Here is a 13,752-nt window from a genome sequence, read left to right as displayed (position 1 = left end):
CATAACCAGTTGACACATATCCCTTCCAACACACTAAAAAAAAATTAAGAACGAAGAAGAAGAAAAAAGAAGCTGTCTTAAAATACCATTGTAGTGTAAAAGCTGTTGTTATGTTTTCAATTAAAACTTAGTAAGTATATTTTGTACACAGATCTATTAGCGGTTAGCGCAAATGAGTAGGCCTATAGAGTTCACCCCATACTAAAAAGGGAACTAATCGGCAGTTACTTGTTGACTATGGGTAGTCGCATCAGCTAAGCGGACATTTTTGTACGCTATCATACTGGATACAACGAATCCTAAATTTCGATTTTTTAAAAATCAAATTAGAGATGTACAAACAATTTTACATATTTTTTTTAAAAGAGCTCATTTTGTTTTTAATTGCCAGTAAAATAATAATAAAATCAATCACAACAATATGGATCATACGAAAATACAAATCATTGTTTTAAAAGACAGTATTTTGGCTCTATCACCCACCTTTAACTTGTAAACTTCATTCGAAATTATTTTTCCCCATGTTTTCTTTAACTTGCTTTCGCGTCTGTTTGTTTGTTTTTCCATCAAATCTTGCGGTCGAAATTTCGGGCACTTCCCAGTTAGCTAGCGCGCTGAAATTTTCAGGGAAGCTTTGTTTCCGATGACAATACAATATTCAATTATTTACAGAAAGAAACTCTACGGAAGGCACCCCCAAAAAACTGAGGTTCCATTCCAAGGTGGACTTGATTGTGGAGGGCGCCAAGTGCCCCAAGAGCACAGACCCCTCTTCTGATATCGACAGGGTCACGGAGCTCCGCGATGAGGATTTGGACGCCTGCCGGTTGCCCTACCCCGAGACCCCGAACGAGCCTCGTAAAAGTCGTAGTTGCTGTTGTGTAGGTCTTGCTATTTTTAAATAAGTTTCTAAGCAGTGTTTCTTCCAGGCAGAGTTTCTTCCAGGCATCTGTTCGGGGGGGGGGGGGGGCAAAGAAAGTTTACCGCCCCCACCCCCCAAACGAGATGAAATGTATATAGTAAACATATACTTTTACCAGTGTCCGCCCCCCCCTACCCCCGTACAATGTTGACCGCCCCCCCCCCCCCCCCGAAAATATCAAGTGTCCCCCCCCCTCCCCCGAGAAAAAAGTCTAGAAGAAACACTGCTTCCTGGCATCTCTTCGGAGGGGGCTACACCCTCCCCTCGAACGAGATGAAATTTATATAGTAAACAAACACTTTTACTAGTGTCCGCCTCCCCCCCCCCCCTCCACCCCCCCCCCCCCCCCCCCCGAAAAATGTTGAACTTAGCTTAATACACAAAGGAATTAGTTATTAGACACACAGTACACAGTTAACAATACTAATAATTTACTTACATGCACATATAAACTAGACTAACAGGGCTTATATTTTAGGACATATAGCTATACACTTATAAACTAGACATAGCAGATAATATAGGAACACGAAGCTTTAAACATCAAAACTAGACATGCATATAAAATTATTTCTTCCCTACAGGTGATCCAATGAGCCTTGAATCATCGATGTATCAGTTTAGATGTGTCCACCCTCGTATGTGTCCTGATGCCTAGTTCTCCACCCACGTATGTGTCCTGATGGCTAGACCCACGTTCTGTGTCCTAACGCGGTCTTACTCAGCGTTTGATCAGCCCTTTTTATTTTACCATCAATGAATTTGTTTAAAAAAATTATACCAACTTGTTTAAGAAACACAGTTAATAAATACAATGGAAACAACGTAACCCCAGTTTTGTGATTGTTTTTCTTTCAAAAAATCCTTTCTGTTTTTTTTTTAATCAAACAAGTATCAATCATTAAGATAATAATAAACAATAATAATTACTAGCACAATTCGATCAAACATAAAAGACGTCACGATTTTTAAAATATTTTTTTTTGAACAGACAAGGAAATTCTAAAATAAAATAAAAAGAATCGAGCTGTTTAAAGAATAGGTATACTTGTTTTACAAGAAATATCTTTAAATATGAAAACAACAGTTAAAATTCAGTTAAAAACATTACACCATAAAGAAAATGAAAATAGATATTTGAGAGGGTTCAATCGAGTACGTTCTTGGTCATTGACCAATAGAAAACCTACTCAGGGTAACAGTGGTTTTTTTTTTTCAGATTCTTTTTCTCCGGGGGGTGGGGTGTTTGGGGGGGGGGGGGGAGATAGGTAAGTGTAATTTGCGAAGAAGAGATGCCTGAAAGAAACTGCACGGTACCGAAGTGTGTAGCAGCGTTTTAGTATTTTCTTCCAATTTTTTTTAATTAAAAAAAAAAGGAAATATGATTACTTGGTGTGCAATAAACTGACATCATGCTAGACGTTTTGACATTACTTTGTAGTGGTTCAATTGATGGCGGTAAATGGGACGTCATCGTTCAACATGAGAGGGGAATCAAACGGTGGCATTTCGTCTGTGTGTATGCATTGGTATATATATATATATATATATATATATATATATATATATATATATATATATATATATATATATATATATATATATATATATATATATGTGTGTGTGTGTGTGTGTGTGTGTTGGGTCGTGATGAGGGGTGAGGTTGTATGTATATGTGTGTGTGTGTGTGCGTGCGCGCAAGGGGTGATACTGAAACTAAATAATTTTTTTTGTTGTATCCAGTAAGAGAAAAGGTAATTAAATAAACATTAAATAATCTCAGAGGCAGCGTAACGATTTAAGCGAGCCAATGAAACTCCATATAAAATGTTAAGGTGGGTGAGGTGGATAGCCTCCTTTTCAAAAGAAGATGAAACAGCCTGCAACATGTCTCCAACATACACATTTAAATGTTACTAAATAGATTCTACAGGTAAATGACCCTGTTACTTTTAAAACGCACATTTTGAATTTTTTCAAACATTCTATAACACAGCATGTTATAATACATCACAGTCTCGTACACAAAAAAAGTATTAGTTGAAGAAAGCCAATGTATCATAGTTTGCATGCATCTTTGTTTTTTAATTGAAAGGAACAAAATGTTACAAAAAATATAATCTATAGCCTTCCCTCAATCGATAGAAAAATAGTACGAGTTGTCTATCCTGTAATAAGGCGTTGCCTCCCCTTGAATTAAAAGACCATTGCGTCCCAAACGAGGAATAATGGAGTCTACTACATTCAGAACCAGGCTAGAAATTGGCCAATCAGAGACAGTTGTGGTTTTAAGATGCAATCAAAATACCACGTCCGTCTTGAAGGAGTCTTAACGTCACAAATCAGAAAGGTTCTTTTTTCTTTAGATCAAATCATAAAGTCGAGTATTTAGCTTTGTATGAGTTCATAAAAAAAGAGTATACAACAAATAGGCACGTGTTCAATCTCAATAAAAAAAAAAAGCTCATCGTAAAATAGACATTGCTTCAACCTTAAATGGACTGCACTGCACACATTGATATTACACAAGTAAAGATAATCTATATAAAGATTTGAATCTACAATCTATGGGATCACCCAGCTTACTAACAGAAGGTTTGGCTTTAGTTAATGAGAACAGCATTGTCGTGGAATTTCTTCACTTAAACCATCACCACTATCGGCACTATACGTAGTGTTTCTTCCAGACTTTTTTCTCCGGGGGTGCACTTGAAATTTTCAGGGGGGGGGGAGAAGCTGGAAGAAACTGTATAGGTAGTGATGATTTCACACTGCATATCTCATGACATGATAGCACACGAGTTTTATCACGTAAAGTCCTGTTCATAAGCCTGACACTATGATACTACAATAAGTTTATGACCAGTCTTCTTATCATATAAAACTTAGACATACAACTTTAGAAAACTCTTATTGTATGTATGTGTATTGAAAAAAAACATGGTCCTACAAAAACAACAGCAAGGTTATTAAGAACTCAGCCACGCATTCTTCTATTAAATTTACCCACACAATTAATTATTGCCTATTTTACGAATGTTAACCCAAAAGACTAGATCGAAATCCCTGAGTCCAACCAGCTATGATGGGTACCTGACTGCCGTTATGGAAACAAACGGATATAGTGCTGACCACACTACCCCCTTTGTAATGTGTAAAATGGATTATGTTTTGTAGCTAACAAACAACTAGTAGACGGTCATAGTTTGAACAACATAAAGGATGGCTTGTCAGTAGTTAAAAAACATTGATTGAAAAAGTGAAAGAAATAAAACTTGAAACAACAGCACTGAACGGACAAGTAGAACAAAAGATGTATTTTTTTATTTTATGTTATAAAACGTCAGATAAAAAGAAAAGATTCACAGGAAACAAAATCGAGTTTAAAATTAGATGAAAGGAGCTATTCACATTAAAGGAGGCTGCTTAATCCATAATTTAAAGAAAGAAACAATAAAACAGACAAGAATTGAAAGAGAATTGTGCTTCGGATTTTCAAAAGGGAGAATTCAATTTATTTAAAAATCAAAACAGAAATCTTTTTTTTAAAAATATTTTTTATGTTAATTCCGGTGATTTTAATAAATAACCGTCATAACTACCATTCCATTTATCAGCAATAGTACAAGTTTGATTAATGAAAAACGAATTTTTTTATTAATTTAACAGTACGCAGTCTTGCAAAACAGTTTCAGAATAAAATTTGTTAAGTGCCAAAAGCTAATGTTGCTAATTTAGTCATTTAAAGGGGCCGTGATAATGTTATTTTTCTCATTCCAACACAGGTCTTAAATTTTACGATCGACAAAATGTATGATTCTTCGTTTTGGCTATCTATTAGTTATGTTTTTCAATTAACATTTTTCATGGGAGACTTTTACAAAGAACGATAACTTTAGGAAGCCGTAATATAATTTAAAACATTCAGTTATCTACCTTGCATCGTAATTTAGTGCCTTCTTACCTTAAAAGAATTTTTTTTTAAAAGCATTTCTCCTAAAAAAAAAGAAACTATTATCTTTAAATATGTAGTAATGCACATTTATTTAAATAACTAAAAGGAAAGCGTGGGTCGAAATATTTTGAATTGAATGCCATTACTAACACATTTCGAAACAATTGACATGTACATACTTTACAAACAGTGTTTCTTCCAGACTTTTTTCTCCGGGGGGGGGGGGGGGGGGGCACTTGAAATCTTCGGGGGGGCGGTAAACTTTCTTCGGGGGGGGGGGCGGCGGACACTGTTAAAAGTATATATTTTCTATATAAATTATATAAATTTCATTTCGTTCGGGGGGGGGGGGGGGGGGGGCGGTAAAAAATTTTCGGGGGGGGGGGGGGCTTAGCCCCCCCGAAGAGATGCCTGGAAGAAACTCTGTTTACAAAGAACACCGCCAGACATGTTCGATGGTTATATGTGTATCATAATTAAGTTTCTGTAACTGGATCTGGCGTCTTGCGTAGTCTGAGTACCAGGGATTGTTGTTGTTGTTGTTCTTTTGCAGATGTGACGCGGCTGGTTGTGTACTTGTGGTACTATGTTAGTTCTGTGGTATCGTCTTGTGGTACTGGGCTAGTTCTGTGGTATCGTCTTGTGGTACTGGGCTAGTTCTGTGGTATCGTCTTGTGGTACTGGGCTAGTTCTGTGGTATCGTCTTGTGGCACTGGGCTAGTTCTGTGGTATCGTCTTGTGGTACTGGGCTAGTTCTGTGGTATCGTCTTGTGGCACTGGGCTAGTTCTGTGGTATCGTCTTGTGGTACTGGGCTAGTTCTGTGGTATCGTATTGTGGCACTGGGCTAGTTCTGTGGTATCGTCTTGTGGCACTGGGCTAGTTTTGTGGTATCGTCTTGTGGTTCTGGGCTAGCTCTGTAGTATCGTCTGGTGGTTCTGGAGTATCGTCTTGTGGTTCTGGAGTATCGCCTTGTATTTCTGTAGTATATTCTTGTGGTTCTGGAGTATCGTCTTGTGGTTCTGGAGTATCGTCTTGTGGTTCTGGAGTATCGTCTTGTGGTTCTGGAGTATCGTCTTGTGGTTCTGGAGTATCGTCTTTTGGTTCTGTAGTATCGTCTTGTGATTCTGGAGTATCGTCTTGTGGTACTGGGCTAGCTCTGTAGTATCGTCTGGTGGTTCTGGAGTATCGTCTTGTGGTTCTGGAGTATCGTCTTGTGGTACTGGGCTAGCTCTGTAGTATCGTCTGGTGGTTCTGTAGTATATTCTTGTGGTTCTGGAGTATCGTCTTGTGGTTCTGGGCTAGCTCTGTAGTATCGTCTGGTGGTTCTGGAGTATCGTCTTGTGGTTCTGGAATATCGTCTTGTGGTTCTGGAGTATCGTCTTGTATTTCTGTAGTATATTCTTGTGGTTCTGGAGTATCGTCTTATGGTTCTGGAGTATCGTCTTGTAAATCTGGGGTATCGTCTTGTGGCTAGTACTTATATATGAAATCTGGTCAACATTACTGTAATGCTACTCAAGTTATCATGTTCGCAGACAGACACACTTGCAAAACTAAGTTTTTTGACGGAGGGGGTGTAAAACGTCGAAATCTCGATTTGGATTTTTTGCTCGATAACATCACTTTCTCTACACTACCTAGACTATACGAGAAAGCAAAAAGTAAACTTTACACATCGCTATTCAATTTATTTACTGCACCAAACAGCACATCTTATACGGAAGTCATTTCTGACTTTCTAGCGCCATTTTCACCAAACAAAAAACCAAAATGGGCGAAACACCGCCGATCTCGCTCCGTACACTGGCATGGTACAACATCTAGCAGTTTCACGGTCCCAAATTTACAACACAAATAAGAAAAACAGAAACAACTAAAAATGGACTCTGCGTTTTTAGGGGACAGCTTTCAAATGGGTCAGCTGGTGGTAGATGATGTACAGAGAGCCTCGCAGTCAGAAGAGTCGGGAGATGAAGAGGCGATCAGGCCGATGTTTATAGAAGGAGAGGAGAGAAAGGACGATGAACTCTTGGGTTAGTAGATCTATGTGTTTAAAAAAAAATTGTGTTTAAAAAAATGTGTTTAAAAAATAGTTGTGTTTAAATTATTTAAAAAAAAATTAGCATTTATATATTTATCGTACATGGATATATCAATATGTGGCCCTTCTTTTACTTAATAGATAATAATAACTAACTGTTTATCAATATGCTTAATTACGTCATTGCTATTCTAATTAAAAGAGATCGACCACTATTTAAGCCGAATTTTATATCTTGATACCGCCCCCACCAGCTATTGTCACCAGAGACCCCCCCCCCCCTCATCAAACGGTTAGAATTATAGCGTGCAGGTTTATTAGTGTCTTATTTGGAAATAATAATATTCCGTACTCCTACTTTTAATTTAAATACGCTAAAGGTAAACGATCTATAAACATGTACGCCATCATTCTACTCACAGCTACCCCACTTTTAATAGACCACAACCAACCATTATGATATAACGTTTATAAAAAAATATATTTATTATGAATAAATCATATAATCATCATCTTTTCCCGTTCATGCACAAGACACATGAGCTGGTGAAGTAGAGTTCATCTGCTTCAGAGACCTCGGCATATGAAGGGATAGTGTGGTTAGCACTATGCCCAGCTGCATTCTCACTGGTGGACTCAAGAGCATTCTACAGATTTGAACCCGGATTCGATCTTAGGGACTTTCGGGTTAACAGCCTAGCTCTCTACGAAAGGCCACGTCGTAAATCATACAGAAAATCATATTTGGAAAAAAAAATCTTTAATTATTGCAAAGACCATTTTTTTTTATAAAACCCTCAAACTCAAACATAATGATCACAAAAAGTCTGACTTACTCCATCACTTTGGTCCAATCAAAATGACGTGAAACAGATCGTAAAATATTTATTATTAGATAAATATTCTGTTTTCTTTTACTTAGTTTTCCATGCTTTTCTGTACAAATAAAAAAAATAAAAATATTAACACTTTTAACCCGCAGGTCAGGCCGAACAGGAAGAATCCAGCAGACAAGAACTGTTGTTCCAGAACTCGACCCACCCCGTCAGCGCGGAAGACACGGAACCAGAGGGCCTACTGACCCAGTCCAACTCCGATACCTACACCGACAGCTACCGTACCGAGAGCCAATCGGGTGACCTGATCCCTTTCGCCTCCATCTTGGGCAACTACTGGCTCCAAGGCTGGATCACGTACCTGGCCTACCTCGGGGTGTACATCACCTTCCTGTCATGCATCTACTTAGCTCTAGTATACGTCAGCCTGGAACTGCTTTATATTTTTACAAACCGTGGATAAAGATATCTTTAAGGAGTGTACTGTTGACGTTTCAGAACATGCGAGGGGAGGCTACCAAGTTAAATTGATACTGCGCATCGTTTGAGTAGATTTAGCTCCCCTAATAAAAAAAACAACATGAACGGATTAATATTTTTTTTCTTTTCATGTAATATGTAATTATGTATAATTATAGTATCTTAGGGAAGGATGTCTTTCTCGATATGGACACCCAAAATGACAATTGTTGCTTGTTATACATAGCTCTTGGCGATGGCCTGTTGAAGTAACTTCCAGTTGTTTCCACATTGTGAGCATAATAATTAAATTTTGAGGAAAGGTGTAAATATATTAATTATACAGACAATTTAATAACCCCCCCCCCCCCCCCTCTCACTTTAATAAAATTCCGCCTGTATCACTAAAAAAACAACACTTGCTTTAAAGTCAATAGTAAGTCCACAACATTTTTTCCTAATAAAATTGTACTGTGTTCATATCAGTTCAAGTCAGTAGTAACTCCACCCAGCTCTGATGGGTACCTGCCTCGTTAAGGAAAGTAAAAACTCAGTTCACAGTGTTGACCACACTATCCCTTTTCATAGTATGGATTATTCTTGTGAAATGATAAATGTAATTTGCTGAAAAAATTCACTGAATGCTTTTTGGACCCTAAATCTAGTAAATGAGGTCTTACATTTTATTTAACCAAATAGATAATTTTTTAAACAATTTTCATTTTTCAATTGCTTGATATGGGGCTTAAGATTACAAAATGAGTAAATCAACAGTAAGCTCAGTAATAAATAACCTAATAATTTATACATGGTTTCTCATGTAAGATTACAGAATTCAAGGAAACTTTGCTATCAAAACTGTAATATAGCAGGAACATTATCCTTGAAAGGAGATATTGCAATAAAATTATTGTAAGGCAGATCTATCAAATTAGGTTTTGATAATATATGGCAATTTAAGTAAGCTTCAGAAAATATTATTATGGAGGAAAAGGATTCTCTAACAAAATGAAAGGTTAAATTTGGGTTTAACGGTTAAAAATTCTTCAAATATTGAAAAAACAAAATTAACACAGAAATACAAGTACCAATAAAGGGAAGCAACAACATGTGATAAATCTGTGAATCAATTTTAATCAGCACACTACATATTTTACATACCATACAAATATAATACAACTAATATTTGTAACAGTGTAATAGTAGCCAAAGTAAACAATGGTGAGGGCGGATGTCAACACTAAGACACTAGGGTGTTTCATTGTGGTGCAGACATATCTAAACATACAATATATCAGCTGCGGTAAAAAGTTTGGTAAATTTTAAAAATATCTGTGTTGACAGCTAAGGTCGTTTTATTTTTTAAATAAGGGATTTTAAGTATAGCATACAATAAATAAATAAATAGCGTGCTATTTTTACAGTTGTAATAATAAATTATAGCTAGCCTAACACTGAGTACATTAAAATGTTCTCTTTGTTAAATGTAAAAAAACAACAACATAATGCACGATCACCTCTACAAATAAATAATTTTGATTATATACAATTCAGGAGGTGGGGGGTGTTGTTGAGTTGTATAGTGCTCAATTACTTTCCCAAGGCCTAGAGTTCAAATCCTGATTTCAAGCTCAGAATGTTTCTCACTTAGAGGGTAGTAACAAAAAAAAAAAAGGAGTAAATGCGCATGAACTGTACTGACACACTGCCCTCATACATAAAGGAGTTATTTGATTTGTTCATTTTCCCTTTTGAGACCTGGTCAGAAAGGGAAATTTACTTTTTTTTTTAAATAAAATTTACAAGATATATACAAATGTTTCTGTGTGTGAGTAAAATACATTTAAGTAACAGGATCTATGTTGTTAGATCAACACTAGCAGAGACCCCGTCCAGCTCGGGGTGGGGCAGGAAACAGTTGCACCCCCCGTGGTCCGGGACAACACGATCGTAATGGTTACCGTTGGTGTTGCACAGGGTCAGGTAGCAGCAGGGCTGGGTTATGGACGACGGGCAGCTCTGCTGGAAGACAGGCCGGAACAAGAGCCATGTGTACTTGTCATTGCGGTGGTTGGGCGTGTACATATAGATCTCCCTCTGGAGGAGGGTGGCGGCGGCGTAGATCTCACAAGTTGTGGCCCAGCAGTGGTCCTCTGACATTCTGTCCACGTGCTCCTGGTGACAGAAAAATTTTAAATTTGTGGTTACGGTTTCAATTATGATTATATCACACAGCTTGTACTAAAATACGTTTTTCTAGGGTGAAAAAGACAATGAACTGTGAAAACTTTTTGCCTCTTCTGCACTCAACAACTGTTTTCCTTATTGACACAAGACTATAAAAAAAAATTGTTTTTTTGCTTCTAGTTTCGTTTATCTCATGACATTGAATGTAAAAATCCTACGTGATTTACATTAGGCAGAGAGAAAATTAGGGAGATTTATAATAAAAGTTAACTGAATCCCATTAAAAGGATATAATGTGTTACAAGACAAAAGTTGATTCAATCCAAATGATGGCAAATGAGCATAAGGTTGATAATAAAATAAAAGACAAGTATTTACAACCAGTGACCTATGACCAGAAAATCTAACTCAAATGTTAAATCTTTCCTGAACTGTTAAGTACAAAGTAAGTGTGGCAAATATGTAGGCTAAGTAGATGGAGTGCAGGAGTGAGGCACTTGAAAAACATCTTGTAAACAAATGAGTCACCTATCACAACCAGCTGCTGATAAGATTTTTAAAGACAGCCAGAACTATTCTCCTACTGTACCAGCCTACTTTATATTACTAAACAAATTCTTAAATAAAGTAGTCTTGATGGGTCTCATTAATGATGATATTTGTAGAGGGGGAGGGGTGTTGGAGAAATTGACTTGTTTAAATATATGAAGACTGATCGGGGCGGGGGGGTTTGGGTCCATGTGCATGCGGATGAGGGGGTGAGGTCTGAAATTTCAATTTTTTTTTTTGTGGAAAACATAAAAAGGGGTAATACAAGTGAAGATTAACACAAAAATGTGAAATCATTAACTAACAGTGTAAAGAGCATTTCTTTTTTTAAGCTTAATTTCTATAAACGTTATCTATCTTGGCTAGATCAGACAAAATAACTTTCAATCAATAGAGGGATGTTGGATAACAAACTACTTAGACTTTATGGTTACACTTGACATTAGGAGGATCAGCTATTAAGCAGCTATGAACAGTGCAACAGTAACTTATCCCAATATGTATCTAGTTTTCATTGCAAGTTAGAAAAATCCACTCAACAAACACTAAATTAAAAAAAAAAAAAAAAAAAAACTTACTTGCACATCTTCTCCATCAACAAACTGAGCAAACTTGGACTTGTTGGTAGCAATGAGATCCACGACCAGATTCCTCACTGCCTTGTGGTACTCATCAGTCTTGTACAGCTGTTTGCTGAGGGCCCTAAAGAAACAGTTCCCATCTCCTCTAACATAGTCAATCTGGCGACTCTCTTTAGCCAGTGCAGGCTTTAACACACTGTAGATGGGGTAACTCGGTGTCGGGCTGACCTGCGGATCCTCAACGTCACACAGCAGATCTACATCTTTATCCAGGGATCTGTGTATACCATTGAAACTTGGGTCTCTCGTTAAGTCATCGCTCACAAAATCTATATCGTCTTCTATAAACACATCCCCGTGAAAATTATTATTACTACAGTTTTTATGTTTGGCTGATGTGGGCGGAGACTTCTGTTGACTAATTATCCTGTTTGCATTTTTAGGTGACGACATAGGCGATGACTCTGCATCATTTTCCACATCAATAACACTGTTCGAAAAACTTGATTTGTTTTGTAAAGAGGAGATTGCTGTTTTTGATCTGCTTGGAGAGCTCTGGCTAGACAGTACTTTAGTTATAATTGGCTCATTATTCTCCTCATCATCCAAAACAATAGGTGAATCAATATTCACATTGTCTTTCCGTGACCTATTCTGGTTTGGTACTTGTTGTGTGTTGCTAGGTTCGTAGTCTAGTTTAATAGGAATGATCCTGACATTTGGTGACGTATCATGGTCGTTTAGACCAATGGGGTGCCATCTTGAAGGTCTAGCAGGGCGGATACTATCATACATGAAGATGTCAGGGTCAAGCAAACTGGGAAACTGGTTGAAGTGAAGCATATCTGTGAAAAGGGGAAAAAAGATCATTAATATTCATGAAAACTAAGTCTTTAAAAAGTTGACTAAATGAAATCCATAAAAAAATTGGTCTAATGAATACTTCTAAAACTGTGGGTCAGTGATAGATCTATTTATATTGTTAATAGAGTCTAGTTACAAGGGGACACTAGAATTAGTTCCTTCTTTTAGTATGTTACTACTGTTTCTTAAAGTCTCAATCTAAAAAGTGAAAATTGACCAATATTGTAATAATGATAATATTGATAAATGAGACTTCATTGTATGCCCCCCCCCCCCCTCGTCTAATGATTACTCAAGTAAAATCTAAAGAATGGGCATACTGAAGAGATGATTAATAACGGAAATAATAGATCTAAATTTAAATTATTACTAACTTAACTATTAACTAATAATACTAGACTAGATCTACTATTACTACTATTATCTACTATTACTTAAGTAACTTTAATAACTAAGGTTAATATTATATAGGCTAATAGTTTAACTTTAAACTAGCTTTATTTACTACTGAAGTAAAAAAGGTTTAGGTTAACAGTTGTTAACTAAAGATTAGATGATTAGAAACTTAAAAAGTGGCTTAGGCCCCTACCTCTTCTAAATAATGATTTCATGCTCAGCCAAGATGAAGATAGAGGTGGTTGTTTATTAACGGGGCCTAAAAGTATCCAAGGCCTTTGTTGTTTCCTTATGCCTCCTGTTGTGCTTGGGCTTCTTTGTTGTTTAGGTTTAGCGTAGCCTTTGAAAGTTGGAAAATGAAAATAAGACCGAGGACGTGGTGGTGGATTTCTCCCAAACGGAAAATCTAACATACCGTACAGATTCCCAATCTTAAACTGACGTCTTTACTTTATATGACACAGTTTTGAGAGATGGTGTATGATTCACTTCTAATACAAACAAGAAATCACTGGCGACACGTAAATGACACACAGTTTATTTTAAGAAAATAACTAGGCCTACATGATTCTGTATTTAGGTGGACGGAACTGCATTATAAATGCCTTCCGACTTTTCACGAAATTTCTAGTGTCATCACGCAGAATCTGGATTTGTTTACACTTTGGTGCGTTTTGATTGGTTAATAATGTGGGTCATTCTGTTTTTAGCAAATGATGTAAAGTGGTTGTATTTTTTTTATGACTAACATTCTTTTTAAAAAAAAATAAACTAAACTGCTTTGGAATCTAAATATATTTAAAAAACAATCTAGATAATCTAAATCAAATGTTCACCCCCCCCCCCCACGTCCACTTTTGACAAAGTAGTTCCGACAGGCTGATTGCTCCACATTATTTTGCAAATCGCGCTTTGTTTATTTTAATATTTATCTTAGATATGTTAATAATAAGTAATATAT

The 13,752-nt window shown here is 36.7% G+C and overlaps 2 protein-coding genes across 3 annotated transcripts; one reads left to right on the top strand and one right to left on the bottom strand.

The window, feature by feature from the left end:
* The first annotated feature begins 6,625 nt into the window (after nt 1–6,625).
* Nucleotides 6,626–8,325, top strand: LOC131939654 (uncharacterized). The gene is made up of 2 exons (XM_059298109.1): nt 6,626–6,911; nt 7,902–8,325. The coding sequence occupies exons 1-2, from the start codon at nt 6,758–6,760 to the stop codon at nt 8,216–8,218; spliced, it is 471 nt and encodes a 156-aa protein (XP_059154092.1). The 5' UTR covers nt 6,626–6,757; the 3' UTR covers nt 8,219–8,325.
* Nucleotides 8,326–9,334: 1,009 nt separating this feature from the next.
* On the bottom strand, nt 9,335–13,423 carry LOC131939653 (uncharacterized). 2 transcript variants are annotated; one of them, XM_059298107.1, is made up of 3 exons: nt 12,985–13,423; nt 11,529–12,376; nt 9,335–10,389 (listed from the first exon to the last, which is right to left on the bottom strand). In XM_059298107.1, exons 1-3 carry the CDS (start codon nt 13,202–13,204, stop codon nt 10,072–10,074), a joined length of 1,386 nt encoding a protein of 461 aa, XP_059154090.1. In that variant the 5' UTR covers nt 13,205–13,423; the 3' UTR covers nt 9,335–10,071. The 2 variants fall into 2 exon arrangements, with proteins under 2 accessions (XP_059154090.1, XP_059154091.1); XM_059298108.1 differs by having other exon boundaries at nt 13,207–13,423.
* Nucleotides 13,424–13,752: the final 329 nt, after the last annotated feature.

This window comes from Physella acuta, unplaced genomic scaffold (assembly GCF_028476545.2).
Source record: "Physella acuta isolate Inbredline_101_S28 unplaced genomic scaffold, ASM2847654v3 ptg000286l, whole genome shotgun sequence".
Lineage (NCBI taxonomy): Eukaryota > Metazoa > Mollusca > Gastropoda > Physidae > Physella > Physella acuta.
This window is presented reverse-complemented; position numbering and strand designations above follow the sequence as displayed.